A 21,841-nucleotide genomic window follows, 5' to 3' on the forward strand; every position below is an offset into this window, starting at 1 on the left:
TGGCTCGATGTGTGTAATGCATTTTCTGCGCGGCTTCTGGTCGATTGTTTCCTTCTGCTGAATCAAAGTAGATAATGTTGCATCGAAAATCCCTCTCAAACATTACGCAGAGCAAAGTGGCACATCAATTTTAGCAGATTTCGGGAGATAAGGGAAAGATGTCCTCAGATTCCCTCGTGTTGAATCTCTTTAAAAACTTCCAGAACCAAACTCTGCCTCCCGTCTTTAAGTGATCTGAAAAGGAACATCTGAAAAAAAAAGAAGAAGCATAAAAAAGGAGCTTCAGCATGGCCAGTCTGCTCCAAAGCAGTGGGAGGAAATGCTGTTGAAATCATTAGGTCCATATGGTGCTAATGTGTGCCTGCCTGGCCACAGATATCAGTGTCAGACTCCTCAGAAGATGCAGCCAGACTCCTCCGGGTGCAGCCAGATGAAGATCACATTCAGGCTGCGGTCTGTGTCAAAACAGACACATTTCTGCGCCAGGCTCACAAACTGGACGGAAAGGAAAGGAAAGAAAAGGAGAGGAGAGGAGCTGATGCATCCTCTGGTTCAAAAATAAGACGGATGCAGACTTGGACCTGGATTTATTCTTAGGGATGACTCTGCTGACATCCAGCTGCAACAATGCTCAAACACCAAACAACAGAAGCCTCACAAACAAAAAGCTCTACTTCCAGTCCAACATCTTCATTCTTTGACTTTGTATTCCACTATCTGTGATGTTCGTCCTTGAAGATGAAATTAAAATCACTGTCAGCACAGTAGCTCAGCAGACTCTACAACACCAACACCAGAATAATTGTTTTTAGCTGTTTTTGGGAGAGATGTGCTGCAGAGGGAGGGAGATAAAGAAAATTATTTTGACAATTACCCAGAATAAATTAGACATACGAGGCTTACTGCCGACCATGAGCTGCCATTGAATCTGAAACACTAATTGCTTTGGCAGATCCGCCTTCAGTGACGCTTGAAAGATGCATGATTGCTGCTGCTGCCGGTGTCCTCTGACACACAAACAGGAAACAAACAAGCAAACACACACTTTTCAGAGTATTTCCGCCTCTGTCATATCTGTACAACCTCACTGTTCACATGAAGGAGATCCATCACATGAGGGATGAAAATACCAGCGTGCTGATGTCTCATTTTGAGCCTTCTGTTCTGTTTATCATCAGTTATCGTCTAAGATTACCTGTCACTCATCCCAGTGTCACTCATTGGATGGACTGGGAAATGTGATCATTGGGGGTCCATTTCAGATCTGGTTTTGATTTAGCTCCAGATTGCCCAGATATAAGCTGATAAGTTTTCCTGTCCTTGTCCCTCTTTATTAGCAGAGCAGACCTCTCCTCATACACCACTGCTGATGTTAATGCTGTCATTGTATATATTTCACATCCACCTTATAAACATAAAACAGTCATTATAGTATTTTCCAGCCGAAGGGTTTTGTAATTCTAAAACAGGGGTCTTAATGGCTAAAAACCAAATTCAATAGGAACACACTTCACAGTCCAACCACTTCACCCTTAGAGCCAACCTGTTCCCCAAGACCTGAAAAAGCCTGTGGTGAAGGAACCTCCCAAGCTGCAGCTCCAAAGTGATTGAATGATCTTCCCGTATCTTTACATTCTGCAGAATCAGCCATTGTTTTAAAAAGCTGATAAAATCACACCTGTTCAGACAAACATCCTGATAAATGTTTAATTTTATGTGCCATTAGACAATTTAATTGTCTCATCGACCTCTGCTTCCAGGACTTTATTTATTGCTTCCATCTGTGGCTCTAAGGGCCACCTTACTACACACTTAAAAAAAAAAAAATGGCCTCTTTGTTTTTGTTTGTCTAAAGCACTTTATGATGTCTTAATCTGTGAAAATCACTTGATAAATCTAGCAATGTTATTGTAGTTTCTCTTTCAACATAATACTAATGATGAGTCCATTCTATCCAGTATAAACACTAAAAGCCCCAACACATTAAAATTTTTAGTAAACATGCATCAATTTGATTCAGAAAATACTTAAAAAAATATGTAGATTTATTCATATTACAACTTCTTGAAAATTGAATTAAATTAAACTTCAGCTGCTTGTAGTGTAATGATAATCCTCAAGGGGGTAGAGTACCTTTTCATCGATTTATTTTTTAACAGGTTTTTAAGAAAGTGATTTATTATGTTGGTAAGGAGGAGGTCTTAGAAAAGTATTTATAAGATATGATTAAGTTTGGCAATGTAGGGTTAATTACTATACATATACCTGTACACATAGATATATACATTTTTTTATAACCTGGAGATAGAGGGAAGTATAATTTAGCTGTGAACATCTTGAAACAGCAGAAGATTAGTTTGATGATTTTATTATTAAACTTTCATTAAATTCAATATATCTAAAATAATGTTAAAAAAATAAAAATAAATTGAAATAAATTAAATGAAAATAAAACGGTCACACAGCAAGAAGGTCACCGGTTCAATTCCCAGCTTGGCTGGTGGGCCTTTCTGTGTGGAGTTTGCATGTTCTCCCCATGCATGCGTGAGTTCTCTCCGGGTACTCCGGCTTCCTCCCACAGTACAAAAACATGCTCATCAGGTTAATTGATCACTATAAATTGTCCTTAGGGTGAGTGAGTGTGTGAATGGTTGTCTGTCTCTGTGTCAGCCCTGTGATTGACTGACGACCAGTCCAGGGTGTACCCCGCCTCTCGCCCACTGACAGCTGGGGTAGACTCCAGCCACCTGCGACCCTGAACAGGATAAGAGGTTCAGAAAATGAATGGATGAATGAAAATAATAACAGAACAAACATTCTATGAGGGAGGGAAAAAAGTTATTTTTTAAAAAAAACTTTAAGTACGAATTCAATCCATGTCACACAACAGTTTAGACAAAGTGACATGCACTTTTTAAAAATGATTTTGGCACTTTTCCTGAAGGCAGTCTGAATAAAGTCACTGGTGTGTGACCTGCATTATTTCATAGCACTGCTCTGTTTGGTGTATAAGCTGTGTGCAGTGTGTACTCTTAGACCTTGTTAGACCTTGTTAGATATTGTTCAACTCTGCTGATCAATGTTTGAGAACAGTGTAGGAAGTTTTTGTGTGTTGTTAAACTGATATTGAGTGTTAAATGTTAAAACTGAAACTGAAATCTGTCATCCGTTAAGAGCTGCAGGAGTTAAGAACAGTTGAGAAGAAACTAGAAACTTGACATCTCTTCCTGTCAAATATTTTGAAACCATCACTTGATAGTTTGGAAAACTGTCTCGATAAAACTGGTTAGGTCTGAATAGCTCATTTCTCTTTGAGCACACACAGTAAGGGCTGGTGGGGGTGAAATTCTGTGTAACTTGTTAATTTTTCAGTTATTAAGCCAACAAGTTTTGCACTTATAAGACTGTCTTTACTTCACAATAGACTTCAAAACTCTGTTTTAGATACAAATGGGTGATTAGACGAAGACCACAACTATTCAACCTGTGGTTGTCCCTTAAGTTGTTGGTGTAAAAGAGGATAAAAACCTCCAAACCACCAAGCCTGCATTTAGGTTTCATCATGCTGTTAGCTCTCTCTGTAGTAAATTAAACAGACCTACAGATGATTGCCCTAAACAGAGAATAGCATAGATCTGAGTTAAATAGAACAGATTAATGGATCAGCCACACAGTATAGTTTTTGAGCCAGTGTCTAACTGATGTAGAAAACCAGGATCAGATCGATGCAAACCTGAAAATTAAAGAACAAAATGTTGGAAAAACAACAGCAGACTATTTCAGCCTGCAGATGTTGCTGAGTGCTCTCAGTCGTTACACTATACATCTACTGAACGATGTTTTTATCACAGTGATTGTTCTGAAGGTGTCTGACATCACAGAATAGACTGTATGTTCGACTCTTTTTACAAAAGCAGAAATCTTGGCTGGTAGAAAGAGGTGGCTCCATACGGCTGAGATTGTTAGTGTTGTGTTATTGATTTTTTTATCTGAAAACTGGAGGTTTTGATCCATCTCTGTGTTTTAGAAACACAGAATTACACCAACAACACCACTTACTGATGGAGACAGCGCTCCACCAACAGCTCCTGTTTTCTGAGGGGAAATTTATGTTTTTGTCAATGAAGTCTGTACACTCTGTGTCTGTGCAGTAAATCTTTCAGATTTTGATATAACTTTATTTACTTAAAAACTTTGAAAGCTGAACCTCCGTGGATTCTGTATTGAGGTCAGATTTGATGAGCAGACCCAGCGCTGGTAACAAAAATGATGAAATTCTCTTCAGCGTCCCTCTTCCTAACAAGATTTGGAAGCTCGGCTGCATTAAATTACCACTTTGACAAGCTCTGGGTATTTCTGTTCAGAAAGAGCCAAAAGCCCACCTTGACAGAGGACAGAGTGACACATGACATACTACCTGACGCCGTTTTAATAACCCCTGAGTGGGAGTAAATATGACTGATCTGTTACTGTTCGACGTGAGAGGAGATGGAACTCCACTTGAAGCAGATTTCCAATTAAAAGAGGTAATTTGGCAAACGTTTTAGGTGAAAGGTTTCTGACTCCAATCTCACAGCACAGATTAGCATAATTGCCTATAAAGGCTGATTTAACTTCCTTAAATCTTAATTTGGGAACATGCCTCTTTATCGCTGTGATAGAGATGGCTGGTTAGGAGGGGGGGCGGAGCCAATCAGCGGGCCAGGGGTGAGGGACCTCACACGGTGACAGGGAGCAGAGGTCTCTCATATCACAAGGAGATGTCATCCGCTCTGAAATTTTAATTATTTCCTCCACAAAACAGGGGTCTGGGTGACTTTGACACACACACACACACACACACACACTCACACAGACATGGTCGCCTGTGATGCAAGTTGCAGACGAGGATGTGGATTTCAACTCATAATTAACTTGCTCTGAGCTTGTTTTTCTGTTACTCTCTTTGTCTTCTGGTGCCGAGCCAACTGAATTAACTCAGTCTGTTTTTTCTTTACCCACAGGAGACCAGGATTAACTGCATTCGGATTGCTCGCAAAGGTAACGCTCGCTTTGTTTTTGCTTTTTCTGAGAGTGCTTCATGCTGCATTTTCACATCAGTGCATCCTTTACGTATTCACATTATCGTCAGCATCAGAGATGTTTCTACACAACTCCAGACCCTCGGACCTACTAGAAAATTACATTTTCTATTAAATAAGTTGTCTCAAATATATACTGTTTTATCAGAAAATGACCCCTTACACACAAAAATTAAGACAATATAAAGTCTATAGAATTACAGTGACACGTGAAGACAAAAGCTTCTCACTGCATTTAATGAAAGTGCTGCAGAGGGGAAAAGGATTCAAAGGAAATAGAAAAGTTGTTATGGAATTGTGCTGGTCACATTGCAATAGTAGTATTATTAGATGCATCTTAAAGAAGACTACACTTAATAAATTATTTTTGAGTATCAACCCTCCAGTAGCCAGTATGAGTGGCTCACTGACACATCACTCCTGAGGTCCACCCAGGATTTTAAAGACAGGGCATTGTCCCTTTTTTCATGCTCTACACCGTCCCTCTGGTAACCCTGTTGTATCTTTCCATAATTCACAGCTAGGGATGGGTATTGAATTGGGTACTTTTTTAGGTACCGACCAAATTCTGTCAAAAGTACTGGGTACTGATTCATGTAAAACCAAAAGGTACCATGGCACCTAAATGTATCCTTGTGACTGTAAGAGATTGTAAGAGTAGGTGATTCTCCATGCTGGACACAAACACATCATTGCAAGGCTATAAATTGGAGAATAAATATGTCCAATTGAAAAAAATATGTTTATTTTTATGAAAAAAAATGCTATTTTTACCACATAAACACGAAAAAAGTATCGAAAATTGGTACCATTGAGTACCAGTACCAATTGTCAGGCACCAAGCATTGGTACTGTATTGTTTCAAATATGAAAGGTACCTATCCCTATTCACGGCTAAAAGAAAAAAAAAAGAAAAAAAAACATTTTTTTTCTCACACTGGTATTTTAGAGCAGTATTTTTCAAAGTAGGGGCCGTGGGCCCCTGGGGGGGCTGCCCCTTTCCCTTTCTCTTTCTCTTAGAAAGAGAAAGGGGGAAAGACTTTCATTTGTTGATTTTTTTTTTTTTTATAACCGTTTGTCCTGAACAACTATTAAACTCAAGTAAACACTGGATTTTCAAATTTCCAATTGTACCTAACCACACCTCATGTGACAGCCGCAACTTTGTAATGACGATGTCACACAATTGGAGTGACTTCTGATGGAGCTCCAGCAATTACCAGGAAAATCAGTAAAGTGGCCTCTCATCAAGCTTAAAGCTCTGCATGTGGTGACCTACAGTGCATGCTCTACCGTGAGACACCTGTTGGAAAAAGGATAGATAACAAGTTGAATCAGGTACTACAGAAAGTCATACAAGTAGTAAACACAGGGTATATGTTTCATACCCTGCTTTGTAACGTGACGGGCTCCTATTATGAGGGGCTGCTGCTTCACTCAAACATGCACTGACTGTCACCATACTCAGTTTTAAATTGTGTCTATGAGCTGCAGAAGGAGGTTAGAGAAATTCTCTCATCCGAAAAGCATCAGCTGGCAGATTGGTTCACTGATCCAACCGCTTTAAGAGTGCTTGAAACAAAACATAAAGCACATCTGCAGACATGACATTATGCCCAGGCTTGACCAACTGTGTAGGAGCCACCAAGCCCATTGCTCACACTTGTCAGTCAGAAGTCACTCCCAGACACACAGGCTCACACACGTGAGAGGTTTGATGTCTGCCTTTATTATGTTCTTATCTGTCAACAATTTGTAGAGTACTGGAGTTATAAAGTGCCAAAAACATGTTTGTTAATAATTTCCTACGCAACACCAATGCAGTTGTTTAAAAGTGAATGAAAATTATAAAATACATTCTAAAAAGTGATGTTTCTGTACATATTTTGAAGCATTATCTGTGGATTTCCAAAGGGGGGCCCCAACCAGAAACAAATGCTGTTTTCTGGGCCTTGGTACGGTTAAGTTTGGGAACCCCTGCGTTAGCTGACCCTTGCCTGATGATATCCTGAACCGACATCATCATTTTATCAAGTCTCATGAAGATCTTGTGCTTTTCTGTAGAAGTGATTGTTTTGACCCATTTTTAGACAGATTCAGGGATTTCTACAACATAACAATGTTTGAAAATCTGCACGTCAACGTCCATCATTGTTATGAGAAAGCAGAATACCCCTCTTTAAGATCTATACTGTGTACGATCGCAGGGGGAGCTCAGGAAAGTTCTGTTTATCGTTTTAAACCGTGTATGATGCACACAGAAAAGTGTCCACACTTTCACTGTGCTATGATACTTCAAGGATATTTCTTTAGTTGTATATGATTAATCATTTTCAGCTGTAGAACCTCAGTAATGTTTTTTTATTGAAACAAAGGTTTGTAAATGTTAAGATGTGAACAGTAGAAGCAGACATCATAATCTAACATTTCCTGAAGTAGCAGGCTAAATGTCACTAATGTATATATTTTTCTTTAATTACCGCACACAAGATGATGCTGCTCTTCTCTCAGACTGCAGTGAAAAGACCTGCAGAGTGTGAATCAATTTACATGTTAACTCAGAAACAGAAAACTAGGAAGGGACTTGTTATGGATATTGATCGGAGCCAAAGGCAGCCAAACACCGGCTGGTGTGAGAGCAATCAGAGTGAGGTCGCAAACTTATACTTCCTGTTTGTCATGTGGAAAGAGACATTAAAATTTAATGGAGCCTTTCATTCAAACCAAAAATAAAGTTATCACCCTGAGTGTGTCTGACAGGGGTGATTCATCACATTTCATCTGTTTGCCTGGAAATGGCTTTCTCATGAACATTATGAAAAATAGCTGCAAAATTAATTTTCTTGTCATCTTGAGACCCTGGTATGAGTGTAATGATTTTTTCCCCCTTTTCTTTAAAGCACCATGGGGACTTGAAATATGTCAAACATTTTTAGATATGTAAAAGAAATAGTCATCCAATTCACACCAGCAATTATGAAAAAAACTATTGTTAAAAAAATATCAGCAATGAAACAAGGTTCATCTCAACTTGTCATGAATATGTGGGACTACTTCTTGAGGGAGAAACAGTAAAGTAAGAAAATATGGATAACTGTTGTTTTGCATTACCTTAAAGAGGGGGTATCCTGCTTTCCCAGATTTTAATCATGGATATAAAGTTACAATGCTGAATGTTCATACCAAAGGTGAGCAGGTTTTCAAATCTGTACATATTTATACGTCATATAAATCCCTGGATCTGTCTGTAAACCTATCAAAAAGAAAAATGTCTGTTTGAGTGAAATAGCACAAGGTTGTCATGAGATTTTCTGAAATGATAAGGTAATCGTAGAAGGATCTTCTGACTGGTTTATGTCACATTGGACCTCAAAAAAACAAGCTCTGGAAAAAGCTCCACCTCCTGAAAGGCCTTCAGAGGGCTGGCCAATCAGAGGGAAGGTGGTTTGTGAAACAGGGATCCTTAAAGGGACAGCAGCTGAGACAAAAACAAAGAAAAAAAAGTTGTTTTTTTTTTTTTTTTTTTTTTTTTTTGTAGCTGTAAGTTGTGAACAAGTACTAGAGTAGCAAAAGGACAGTATTAAGCCCGAAAAAGTATTCATACCTCTTTATACCACCTCTTTAAAACACCTGCTTCTATCAGTCTGACACCCTACAAAGCAATGTCTAAATTTTTGGTTCCTTCCAAAGATGATATTTTCAGAGTTTCTTTTGATGTAAGGAATGCAAGGAGTGATTTTACAGCTGGGCATGCACACACTGCATGCACACATAATGCTTGCATTATTACATGGGACAAAGGGACAGCCAACAAGGGAGCCAAATGATTGAGGAGGGTGGCACATCAAGTCCAGCCATGTGGACAACCATAAACAAGAACCATAAAGTTGGATGTATGTCAAAAATAGAGGACTGGCTTTGTTGATTTGTAGCAGCAAAACAGATGTTTTACAATGTGTCCTGTAAAACATACCAGAGATGAGCTGCGTCAGTTCGATAGTGTGTAGGTGGATGGGTGACTATCACTCCATACAATAAGAAAACAACAAAAAAATGATAATCTGTCATTATTTCTGATCACTTGTGAGCTCTGTCACATTTCCAACATCTGTTCAGATTCTAAAATTCATTGTGTGGACCACGTTTGAGGTATTAGGGGGAATTTTAGTTTTAAAACAGCAAAACACCTATCAAAGATATCATAGAGTTAAATAAGGATGACAGAAATAAAAAAAAAATGTTTTAACATCAACTAAGAATGTAAATCTTTTTTTTTTTTTTTTTTAATTAAACAGTTCATATTTGAAGGTGTGGAACTGAATATTGTGAGTGCCATCATGAATATTTGGTTTCAGGGTGTGTGTCGTTATCTCAGGAAAATGATAAACCCCTCAGAAAAATAGATGAAAGAAACAGAGTGAACATTTCACAGAGCTGCAGAATCTGATGAAACAGCCCAGAGATGACAGGTGGAGGACTTTCATTTCACTCAAACTCCATTTCTGCTGCTATTATTGATGTGATTATCCATCAGATGTTATTTGGTGTATTTGTTTCTTGATTTGCTGAACCGCTCAGTTAATGATGTCTGCACTTCTGGAAGTACCACGTGCCACTGTATACTAGGTAGACGAAATGTGATCCTGATGGGATCATTATAAAGGTGTTGGAGAGCAGTGCTGACTGTTTGCTTGTGTTATTGTTGTAAAGGCCGGGGTTTGTTTGGTTCGCTGTTTACTGACAGTAGATAATGGAATCTAAGTCATCTTCTATTTACTGAGAATTTCTTGCCGATCAATAAGCTAAAAAAAGAAAATGATACACCCTGTGTTGCTAAAAGTATCAGGACACCCCTCCAGATCATTGAATTCAGGTGTTCCAATCACTTCCATCACCAAAGGTGTATTAAATCAAGCACCTCGGCTGAAGACTGCTTCTACAAACATTAGTGCCAGAATGGGTCGCTCTCGAGAGCTCACAGAATTCAAGCTTGGTACCCCGATAGGTTGCCATCTGTGGAAGAAGTCCATTCATGAAATTTCTTTTATGCAAAGTGTAGACTGCAGCAGTGTAAAACATGCCACCCCTGGACTCTGAAGCAGTGGAAACCTGTTCTCTGAAGTGAAGAATCATGCTGCTCTGTCTGGTAATCCCAAGTCTGGGTCTGTTGGTTGCCAGGAGGACAGTACTTGCCTGACTTCAGTGTGCCGAGTGTAAAATTTGATGGAAGGGGAATGATGGTCATGGGTCATTGTTAGGGCTTGGGCTTGGCCCCTTGGTTCCAGGGAAAGGAACTCTTAATGCTTCAGCATACCAAGATATTTTGAACAGTTTCATGCTCCCAACTTTGCAGGAACAGTTTGAGAATGGCCCCTTTTTGTTCCAACATGACTGCACGTCAGTGCACAAGGGTCTGTAAGGATGTGACTGAGCCATTTTGGTTTCGAGGAACTTGATTGGCCTCCACTGTGTCCAGCGTTATTTTTGTTCCCATCCAAACCAAAGCAATACCTTAAGTGCACTGACAAGCCATCCTGTGGCACAGTAGCTGGAGGTCGCCCAGCAGAGACCCCATACCAACAGAAGCACTTTAGAGAGGCCTTATTTTACCCCAAACCCAGCCACCTGAGAGGAATGTAAATGAGCTAATGTGCTTGATTTTTGGAGGGAGTTGAGCTGGTTCTCAGGGACATAAATAACATGTTTTTGAGGACTTTGTTTTGTCCCTCTTTTATTTTATTTGGAGGGTGAATTATTTTACTCAGACATCCCATCCTGATCTTCACCTTGTATTTTCCTCACCTGTGTATCACTTAAAACCCTCTTCTTCTGAACTGAAGTGAACTTGATTGGCCTGCACAGAGTCCAGCTTTCAACCCAGTGAAACACCTTTGAACCAGAGCCTCTGAATTAGGGTGGAGACTGTAAGCCAGGCCTTCTTGTCCTACGTCAGTGCCTGACCTCATACATGTGCTTCAGGGAGAATGGTCAAAAATTCCCATGGACACACTCCTAAACCTCTTGGAAAGCCATCCCATCAGAGCTGAAGCTGTTAAGCTGTCCTTTTTCTTATTTTCTTGTTACTTATCCTCGTATTACACCAAACTGCTTACGTTTGCAGTGGTGTTTTATACTCTTTTTGTTCTTTTATATGTGCAATGATCCTGTGTGTAACCATGGTGGCATTGTTTACACACAAGATTTCAGCCTGTAGCATGTTGACACTAACCAGTGCTACGCCAGATGTTTCCTGCAAATTGAGGAAAAGGAGGCAAGGACAACATGCTGGTACTACGGTGCGAGTTAAGAAGAGGTGACATCCACCTGTCCTTCCATCTTTTGTTGTTGGGAATGTGAGATCTATCTCCAGCAAGTTGGAAAGCTAGCGTGTGCTTTTTACAGACATGGCTAACTGAGCTAACACTGGACACAAATGCCACTTTGGAAGGATTGCACCTCCTGCTGGTGGTCCTGCTTATTACATTATTCTATTTTAGTATCGGCTTGATATACATTATTGTTTTGCTGTTGTGACTCTGAATTAATTAAGTACATTGTGTTGTGTTAAAGTTCATGTTCATGTAATGGCAGATGTCCTGCTACTTTTGGCCATATAGTGTATCATCTTAGTTTTCTTGTGTGCACATGCACAAAATCTACATCCCTGGTTTTATTTTAGCGTTTAAAAACTTCCAGACTTCCTCTGATGTGAGAGACAATGAGAGCTTTATTGGTATTGTCTGCACTCTGATGTTATTAGAATAAACATGCTGCAGTATCTGACAGTGGTTTCAATACGTCTCATTGTTTCTGCAGCTGAACTTTCCTTGTACAGACTTTCAGTGATTAGATGAGAGTATTACAATAGATTATGATAATTCCAGCACCTAGTGAAGAGAATAGGCTGATTTTAGGGACTTGTTGAACACCTGTCTGTTCCTGCGGTGGCCCTGTGGACTCCTTTGTTAAACTCTGTCTTGCAGTGTTGTATCCCCATGGCTCAGCAATTAAGCAGCTGAATAAAATGTAACCATTAGCTTTTGTAATAAGGGAGTGAAAATAAGAAGCTGGTTATAAAAAGCAGGAAGTCTTAAAATGAGCCACAGAAGCAGAAGTGCTGGGGTGAAACTGAGGCCACAGGTTTTCTTCTCCTGGCCCACATAACGTTGAATCAGGGAAATCGTGCTTCCGTAAGTGATCAAGCCCGCTGCAGGATTGTAGTGATTTGGTGCAGGGTGCATGTCAGAGACTTCCACAGTTATCCTGGATCAGGTTCGCTGCTTATGGGATTTGACACGGACTTAGTGTTGTTTTGGGTGCTTCAGGAAGGAAGCCCCCTGTGCCAATCTCCCCTCAACAGAGACAGACCGGAGGAGAGGTGAAAGCAAACATGCATCCGTGTTCTCACTCCGTTCCCCTCAAATCACTGACACTGACATTTTGGCAAACCCCTCCTGGGCTCTGATGGCTTTGAAATCCAGACTGCGGCAACATATCTTTTTTTTTTTTTTTTGTCTCCTCCCTGAGAGAGGAAGCGACCAGGAGTGTTTGCTTGAGAGACAGACACTGATAGAAGCCTCTCAGTTCAAACAATAGGGGAGAGGGGGAAAGAGACGGAGGGTGAAAGGAGTTATTCCCCTTCTTCCTCCCTGCTGAATTATGCCTGAAGTTTGTAGTGCTCTTGAGGAGGATGGCAGTTAAATTGGATTCCTCTCCCTGAACTCTGTCTTATCTGAAGTGCGATGACATCAAAGACTCCCGCCTTACTGTTGTCTGCCGGCGTGTCACGCTAGTGGAGGAGGTGGGTTGCGGGCGTATTTATAGGGGACATTTTTTACTGTAGTTGTGAATATACACAAAGGTAGAAGGCAGGCAGGCAGGCAGGCAGGCCCCTAGGACATGTTGATACTACTCCAGTCCCCTCAGAGGGGGCACACAGGTCTGTTCCAGGCTGCTTCTTATTTCCTCTCCCGCCTTCCCACACACAGATGCTGCCAGCTGTGAAGCCAGCACAGAAGTGGGCGAGCGTGTCTGTCTTTCTGCCATCAGGGCCTTTTTCTTTGTTTTCTTGTCCTTGGATGCCAACATCAGCTGACACTGAAGAACATTAGTAACATGCACATTACAAATCAAATCTCCCTGAAAGATTCTCCAACAAGAGGAGATTTTTTAAATTCACGTCAGCTCAGCCCACAGAGCAGCATCGGATTCACATTTAGCTTTTAAAGCATTCTTAAATGTTTAAATGTTTGACAGCTGAATGATGCCTCCTACCACAAATACTCTAAATGTTTGATTTCTGCTCATTTATTCTTATGTTAGAGAGGCTAAGGCCTTTATTTGAATCCAGTTCTTATGAGTGATTGAGATGAATTAGAGAATTAAATCAGTGTTTCTTTTAAAAAAGATGGATTCAAACAGCAGCAAATGACGGGGTCTTATCATTTTATTCTTTTGCATTCATCCAAATGAACAATCCTTGCAAGGTCTCTCTCAATATTTGTCTAGACTGAAGCAAGATTTTCTCTGTTGTCTGGAAACAGAGGAAATATACAAAAAAAAGAATGGATGCAAAAACAAATACAAAGGCTATTGTCGCAAGATTCACATTATTTGATTGATTGGTCTCTGAATTATGGCCTCACACTAACTTAAATCCAAGGTCAAAATTTTAAGGCCCACTTTAAATTTGAAGTTTTTTTTTCTTCTCATAAATATCCCAAGCGATCTTAAACAAGTTACTGAATTTCTCGCACAGCTTTTCCAAACACCCTTGTTTTATTCTGGATGCTCACATTATTTTATTTTTAATACAGAAACAAAATTATTTCACAACAAACCAAAACACAGCAGGGTCTGACTCATTAGCTGCCTGTTGCTAACTGTCAGCTCTAGTGGCATCCACATTTAAGTGCAGGGACTAAAAGATACAAAAAAATAAAATAAAATAAAATTAAATAAATAAATAAATAAATAAATAAATAAATAAATAAATAAATAAATAAATAAAATGAATGAATAAATAAATAAATACATACATACATACATACATAAATAAATAAATAAATAAATAAATAAATAAATTTAATTTAATTTAATTTAAAAAAAATGAAAAATGTAATCATAATAATCATTTTTAAAGGCACATGCTACTGCTTTTTGGCCACTCAAAAGTGCTGTTTATCATATCTCAACCAGCCAAAGAGGCTGTTTTTTGTGCTTTTACAACTAAGGGGGCAATTTTGACACTTTTGACACTTTTACATTTTCTGACTCAGCAATCTTATTAACTGCGTAGTTTGAGAGTTGTTCTCTTCTTTTTAGAGTTGTACATCCATCACTAGTTTTCTTTCCAGAGTCCAGATTAAAATCTTTTTCTACTGCCAGACTTATTCTAGACCTTGTGGCTCCTTCTCTTTGAATTTCTTGATGATACTCCTCACTCCACTTCTTGGCACTTGGAAATGCTTTGACAACTCTGTATATCCTACTCCTGCTTTGCAAGCACCAGCAATTCTTTTTAAGTGCCAGTCTAAACTGATTTCTTTTGTCCGGGGGGTTTTTGTGAAATAATTTTGTTTCTGTGTGCAAAGTGGAATAAAACTAAGATGTTTTGAAAAGCTGTGTTAAAACTTTATTGATCTGTTTTACAGAACTTTGGACATTTTGAGAAAAAAGAAAAAGTGTCATTTCATAGGGTTGGGTAGCTTATCACTTTAACCTCTGGTGTAGAGCAGGATGTCGTCCTCTATTTCAGTCGTCTCAAGACCAGATTCCTACGGGTAAAAAGCTCAACATTTGAGCCTGTCATTATTTTTAATGGCTCATTTTTGGGCCATTAACACCAAACTGCTCACGTTTGCAGTGGTGTTTTTTTCTCTTATTGTTCCTTTATATGTACAATGATCCTTTGTTTAACCATAGTGGCATTGTTTGCGCATAAGATTTCAGCTGTTAGCAGCCTATAGCTGTTGGTGCTAACCAGTGCTACGCTTGATGTTCCCTACGAGTTAAGGAAAATGAGGCAAGGACAACATGTTGGTGCTACGGTGTAAGCCAAGAAGAGGCGACATCCACCTGTCCTTCCATCTATTGTTGTGGGGAACATGAGACCTATTTCCAGTAAGATGGAAAAGAAGAAATGTGTACTGCAGCTGTTCTGCACCTGTGTGTTTAAAGTTTCTTGGTGTCATTGTCACTGGTCTAAAAGCTTCCTGCCTACATCCAAATGTAGGGACAAATAGAAAATACATGGGAACCAGATGACCTCACCTTCACTCTCATCTGATATTTGTCATAGAGACACTTAATTATAATGCAAGTATAATTAGAAAGTCACTATTTGCCAGCCTTTGAATGAAAACTGTTGTGGCTGTGACAGAAAGTAGAGCAGAGACACACAGCAGGCAGAAAGAAGCCCTTCCTTATTAGCAAACTAGCAATATCTAAAATCTTCCTCTACATCGTGCAGATGTTCAGGGGGTTAGAGATTATTCAGGGAAAGATCACTGTAAAGCACTCTGTAAATAACCTCCTAATTCTGTATTTGTCCTTGTTTTGGTGTTATTTTCTCAGAAAACTGTTTGCATACGAGTGGTTCAGTGGTAGATATTGATCAGAGAAACACTTTAGAATAAAGAGTATTACTGTCTGGACTAACTTTTGTCGTTGTTGTTCAAATAAACCTCTAAGCACATCTCAAAAGACTGATCATGGACAAAACACACAAAAATAACAAACAAAATAAAAGCTGTCTTCCTGAGCACATGGACAGTAGTAGCCTTAAAAATGAAGAGTAAAATCAACATGACAGCTGCACAGAAGCTCCTGCGTTTTTTTTTTTTAGTAAAGCTGTTTTTTAGAGATGCAGCTCATCAAACAGGTAGTTGTGGTTACTTTGAAGACCCAATTGGCAGGCAAACTTGTTCATCTGAATCCTGGCTCAGTCTGTGCTTGTACAGCCCCCAAAAAGTTTCAAACTAACAGTTTCAACAAGGTTTCCAGAGTCCACGAAAGTTTTGAGGGCTCCAGCAGCGTGGGCACAAGGTGTAAACATGGCATAGCTTTCTGTAGGGCCTTAATTAGGGACTAGCCTGCATGTGTGTATGCGCCTGATGAATTCCACTCCAGTAAAAGGAAGTGACAAATTATGGTGACACATACATCCCTGCGGACTTCCCTGCATGACCAGAACTGCCTCTCTTTGGTGCGGTGTAATTGACCGCAGTGGCCAGTTTCTAAATCTGGCCCTAAAAGCAAAGTGACTCACCCAGCATGGTTTCTGTGATTATGGAAGGTCTGTCAGACTAATTTCTGCCAAGGGCCATACTCAGCACCAATCCACAGCTTATCAGGCCCAACTCTGCCTCACTGTAAAGCCTGTCTTCTTCATCTTTGCCTGTTTGGTGCTAGACAAGTGCAATAACCCCCCTCTGAGCAGCATCATGTTGCTGTAACACAGACATGTTGTCCAATTTCAGCCAGACCTGCCCAGGCAGGCCTTAGAGCCTCCAACGCTGCCATCTCTCAGCCTTTTTTAATCTTTCCGCCTTATTTGTTTTCTCATCTCATGAGACGGATTGTTAACAAAGAGCATGCTGCCACCAGTGTAAAAATACTCCTTTCAACTCATTCATCTTTGATAGCGATTTTTCACCTTTGGATAGGACACAGCAGGGGGCCCAGATGATTCACAGACAGGGAGATTTCATGCTCCTGGCTTGTTGAGATGGAAATGCAGACAGAAATGTACTGAGACTGTGACATATGGGTAGGAGGGAGATGGCTGCCTGAATGAGAGCAGGCATCAGTTCTGCGAGATAACCACAGCGTTGTCTTTCTCCAAAGCCAGACATGCTTTGCTTTCCTTTGTAGAGGCTGAGGTTTCTGATATCAGTGCTCTGAAATAGTGTTCAAAACCTTTTCGTTCCATTGAGTCCTCTATCACTTTTTTTTCCTTTTTTTGCAGCACAGCTTTTGCATGGTAATAAACTACTTTTCTGACAATTTAGCTGTGAAAGCTGCAGCTCGATGAGAGGTGATCTCCAGCACCCCTCAGTCCGTGCCCGGCTCGTTTGAGGTGCTGTATCCACCAAATTGATTCAGAGTCGGTGCACTACAAACATAATGCCATCACTGAAGCAGACTCTTTCAACACCAACCTTGTATGATCAATGAATAACTGCACGCTATATAAATACTCAGACCTGAAAGTGAGCTGTAGCCGTAGCAGCATTACAGTAATACGTTACCATCAGTAAGCAGTCGTAGTCTTAAAAAAGGCCAAACCTTTTGAGAGTGAGGCTTCATCCATGTGTTGGAAGCATAAATCATATTAGACATAGTCTCTGTGACATCACTCATCTGTTTCTGACACAGAGTTTTGAAGCCTATCGTCAATGGGCGCTGCAGACAGCTACATGTTGCCCACCTGTCAAGCAAGTCAGCCATGTCTTTATTTGGCCAAAACTCTTAAGTTTAATCAGGAGTCACGAGAAAAAGTTGCTCAGTGTGCTGATAGAGACTTGAGCTCTTCAGACCCAAACCTTGTTTGAACCAGGCTGCAAACATGTTTGTGTCTTCTATAGTAATCAGCTTTTTTACAACTTGGTGTTTGTGTGATTGTTGGTGCTTCTGAACTGCAAAAAACTCTGATCTTATCAAGTGCATTTGTCTTATTTTCAGTAAAAATTGTCATGTTATACTTGATACAAGCCACATTCAACTGGTCAGTCCAGAAAAAAAATCTTGTTTTAAAATATTTGAAGACTAAAATGAGATCTGAATTGCTTGTGACGACTTAAAAAAATCTGAAAATGAAATAAGAAAAATTTGCTCCAAAATTTGGAACGTCTTGAAACAAAAACTTCTTACTTGTTCCTCTGGCAGGATTTTTTTTTACTTATTGTCTCAAAATAACTTGAAATAAGACTCTTTTTTTCAGGCCTGGTCTGTTGAATATGGCTCATAATAAGTCTAAAAAGGCATATTCTACTGAAAATAAGACAAAATCATTTGATAATATTCCATTTTTTCCAGTGTGCAGCCACCCTGAGCTGCAGTTTTTAAGCACTTCTGCAAAGACTTCATAATTTCAGACTGAGTTGTGCTGTTTGATTGGAAGTGTAGGAACACTATCGTAGTCAACCGTGTGCTTCAACACTGTGTATCAGAAATAGATTTTGACGTCACAGAGACCAAGTGTTTTATTCTTCTGATACCACATGTAACGTTGACCTAGTTGAAGTGAAAAAAAAAAGAGGGAATAATCAAAATCAAGTAAATGTATATTTCCAGTTCAGGAAACCTGTGCGCAGCCCTATGTACAGCACAGTCGCAGTTGAGGGAAAAACAACAAGAAATACTTGAAGAAAAACTGAAGAACAAAAATAAAAATAAGAACAATGGAAATTAGTTAAATGCAAAATGAGAGTGTTGAACAAAATGAAGGAGCTCTACACACTGTTCCCTTGCAGCTCAGCACGCTCTCATTCAACATCTGTTTTGTTTTCTACTTCCCAGAAACAACCCAAAAACTTTGTCTCCTTTTATAGAGCTGCTGGATCCTATCAAAAATGAGAGGATTTAGTAATCAATAATGTACCTCTAGCTTTTATTTAGTTTACAATTGCCTTAAAGAAGGGGTCTCAACCTGGCAGCCCAAGGGCCAGACACAGCCTGTGAATCCATGTCACACAACCCACCACTGGATATCACTTTAAAAGAGCATTTCTTATTTTATTTGAGTTTCAGATTCATTTAGATCCTAAAATGTGAAGAATTCTTAGGAGAAACACTTTGTCTGAGTTACACCCTTAAATGGTGAAGAGAAGTAATCACTGAATGGTTCACAGTCAATGTATGGAGAAACACCACAAAAAGGATCGCCTTAATGTTTATAAGAGTTTTTCTTGTAGAGACTAGTCCCAGGTTAATTGAGCCTTGTTACTTGGAAAAAACTCGACCGGTTGCTCTGAAAGTCTTTTCCAGCTCTGCGAACAAAAATCTGCATTTTGTTGCTCTATTTACATAAATTCCAAAACTTGGGCAAATGAAACCAAGACTATTTGCATTTCTGGACAAAGACCTTCACCAGAGGAAAGAGCTGTGTGTCTGTCATCATTTTAAAGCTCCATCTTTGGTAGAAGAGCAGCATTTTTAATTCTGTGTTATAAATCAGAGGAGAAACCCAGCAACATCCTCCAACCAGCAGATGTACAGTAACAGCACGGCGCAGGCTGCCAACTTACTTGGCCATAGTTTTGTTTGTTTGTGGTAATCAAGCGCAAATGAATTATTGACAGCAGACATCCAGGATCCTCTTGTTGCGTTTAGATCTGAACAACCACTCACAGAGACGGCCTGTCTCATCTCTGTCTCTCCTCTCACCTCACTGTGCAGCTGCCTGCAAGGACTCCAAGCGAGCTCTGGAGGTATCCCAGCACGCCGAGGACATGGGTTTGATTCTGGGGGCCTGCGCTGGCGGTCTGGTGGTCCTCATCCTGCTGCTGGGAGCCATTGTCATCATTGTCAAGAAAGGGTGAGTGGCTGTGACATTGTTTTTGTGTCTAACTGATGCGAGATGAGACCTTTTCAGAGTCAAACATTTACAGTCTTCTTGTTCCTGCGCCGCCCATTCAAAGGAGTGAATTCATCTCTATCCCTCTTGGCAGCCAGGGTCTGTTGAGGAAAGCATTTGGCAATCTGAGTGAATTACAACAAGAGTTAGTAGAATAGTAGCACATTAATCCTAAACTCCCCCCGCTGCCTCGGCCCAGCTTTTGTGTTTCATCTCATCTTTTAATTTCAAGGTCTGCGTGTTGGCTGAGCACATTCAAATGCAGCCCACTCACACTGGAAATCGCTGGCTGCTTTCCACCTGCAAATTACCTCTGTCGTCCACCGCACCTGCAGTGTATTCTCTCCCCGCTCGCTGGGCAATGGTGGAACACTCATCTGGGTGTGAAATATTTCATCAAGGGGCATGTTATTCCATTGCCCACTCAATTACACGAGGCGAGCAGCTGCGAGGTGCCAGTGGATGGGCAAGTAATTGGTTAGGAAGGTTGTTTTTGCCTCTTTTTTTTGGTGAGAGAAACTTCCCCATCCAGGAATTTTCTCTGAGAGAATAGGAGGAGAGTGAAAGGGATGTCTGGAAGGAGGAGGTGACTGATAAGATTCAGCGGTCCAATCTCACAGGCACAAAAAGAGACAGACAGCCACAGGAGGGCAACAGGAACAGACGGGCTTAATTATACTGAGTCTGCATCTGTAAGACGTGTAAATGCAAATATACCCGGGGTCTATTTGACCTGCCTTCAGGGCAACGCAGAGAAATAATGCACACAGTACATCCTGCAGTGCACACATGAGTCTACCTGTTTAACTAATGCACAGTTCCTACTCTTGCTGTGCATAATATTAATACTAAGTTTTCTGTTTTTGAAATTGTATATTTTAAGTTCTTCTTTATTCTACATTATAGTTTCTGAATGGATACATGTTAGACAAAGCATAATGTGCTACATAATCTCCAAATAAGGCTCACAGCAAGGAATAAATCAGTTTGTTCTTCTTTAAAAATCCCAGATACTGTGTATTTTGGAAATGAATTAAACAGTTGTCAGTTTATTTGACCTCTTGAAGGGTATAAACATTAACGACCAAAGGTTTGACCAAGGTCAAAGGGGTTAAAATATAAATAACACATTTTTCAAAAATATTTCTCTACTGTTTTTATCTGTTTTCACATAATCTGACCAAAGCAAATTTCCTGCAATGCTAAAGTTACTTGGTAATAAATCTGATCCTGATGTAAACAGGGAAAAAAAAAAAAAAAAAAAACTTTATGACAATGATGAAACATAGACAAATATTATTACCTGGGTTTTTTTGACTGATCTGTTGGATGCTTGATCCTGATTGGTCAAAATTTCTCAACAATCCCTTGGCAACTGTTTTCAACTCGCGCTAACTTGAGCAATGCTGAGTGATCACACATCATGTCATATCAATCCATAATGAAGAAATCAGAGAGTATGCTTTCAACACCACAGACTGCCAGGCGTGGTGAAACGCCAGTGTATGTTAGCATGCTTCTTGGGCAGACCAAATATACTCCTACTGGATCTAGTCTGTTCTGTGTAATTACCCAGATCATTTTGTTTTAACTTAATATATAGATCATTTAAAAGAATTAAATTAGCCCTTGTTTTTTTTTTAATTATATATATATTTTTTTGTCAGTACATTTGTATCCTAAATGAGTAACCAGGTAAAAAGCAGGATTCCATAACTACATACTAACCGTACATTTTATTATGGTAAAGGGACGTCTGTGTTGTAGCATTATCTGCATTCAGGCCGTTATAAGAAACTTTTGGATCAGCTTTTTATTCAAAGAACAACCCAGTATATCAGTTGATAGTTTTGTCCTTATACACTATTTTTCGAAAAAAGTTTTTGAAGTCACATTGAAAAATTAGAAAGTACGGAACATTGTTAAACAAATTTGTGGTAATGCATATTAGAATCCAGACAAGGTGAGCAGGCCTTAGCCCATCAACTGACGTGGCCTGCCTGTGGGTCGTCCTGACTTTGATTTGAATACAGAGCCATGTGTTTGAGAGCTCAATGCTACAAAGGCAGCAGTGTAGATATTTTGATAGACAAGTAATTTGACCAACTGGGTCAAACTATGGTCTCTTCAGAGCTGATAATGCCTCAAAGCAAGATGTGCTGTAAACAGAGACCCCACACTC

At 39.8% G+C, this 21,841-nt stretch overlaps 1 protein-coding gene across 6 annotated transcripts in view; it reads left to right on the forward strand.

The window, feature by feature from the left end:
* LOC141803549 (receptor-type tyrosine-protein phosphatase U-like) overlaps positions 1–21,841 on the forward strand; it is a 348,868-nt gene that overhangs the window by 254,985 nt on the left and 72,042 nt on the right. For all 6 annotated transcript variants that reach the window (XM_074687661.1, XM_074687662.1, XM_074687657.1 and 3 more), the window contains exons 13-14: positions 5,004–5,040; positions 19,482–19,620. In XM_074687661.1, the coding sequence (XP_074543762.1) occupies positions 5,004–5,040; positions 19,482–19,620 (176 nt within the window). The remainder of the gene's footprint in view (positions 1–5,003; positions 5,041–19,481; positions 19,621–21,841) is intronic.

The sequence above is a fragment of the Halichoeres trimaculatus genome, unplaced genomic scaffold (genome assembly GCF_033239565.1).
Source record: "Halichoeres trimaculatus isolate MK-OKI-2021-1 unplaced genomic scaffold, fHalTri1.1 fHalTri1_scaffold_14, whole genome shotgun sequence".
NCBI classification, from domain to species: Eukaryota; Metazoa; Chordata; class Actinopteri; order Labriformes; family Labridae; genus Halichoeres; species Halichoeres trimaculatus.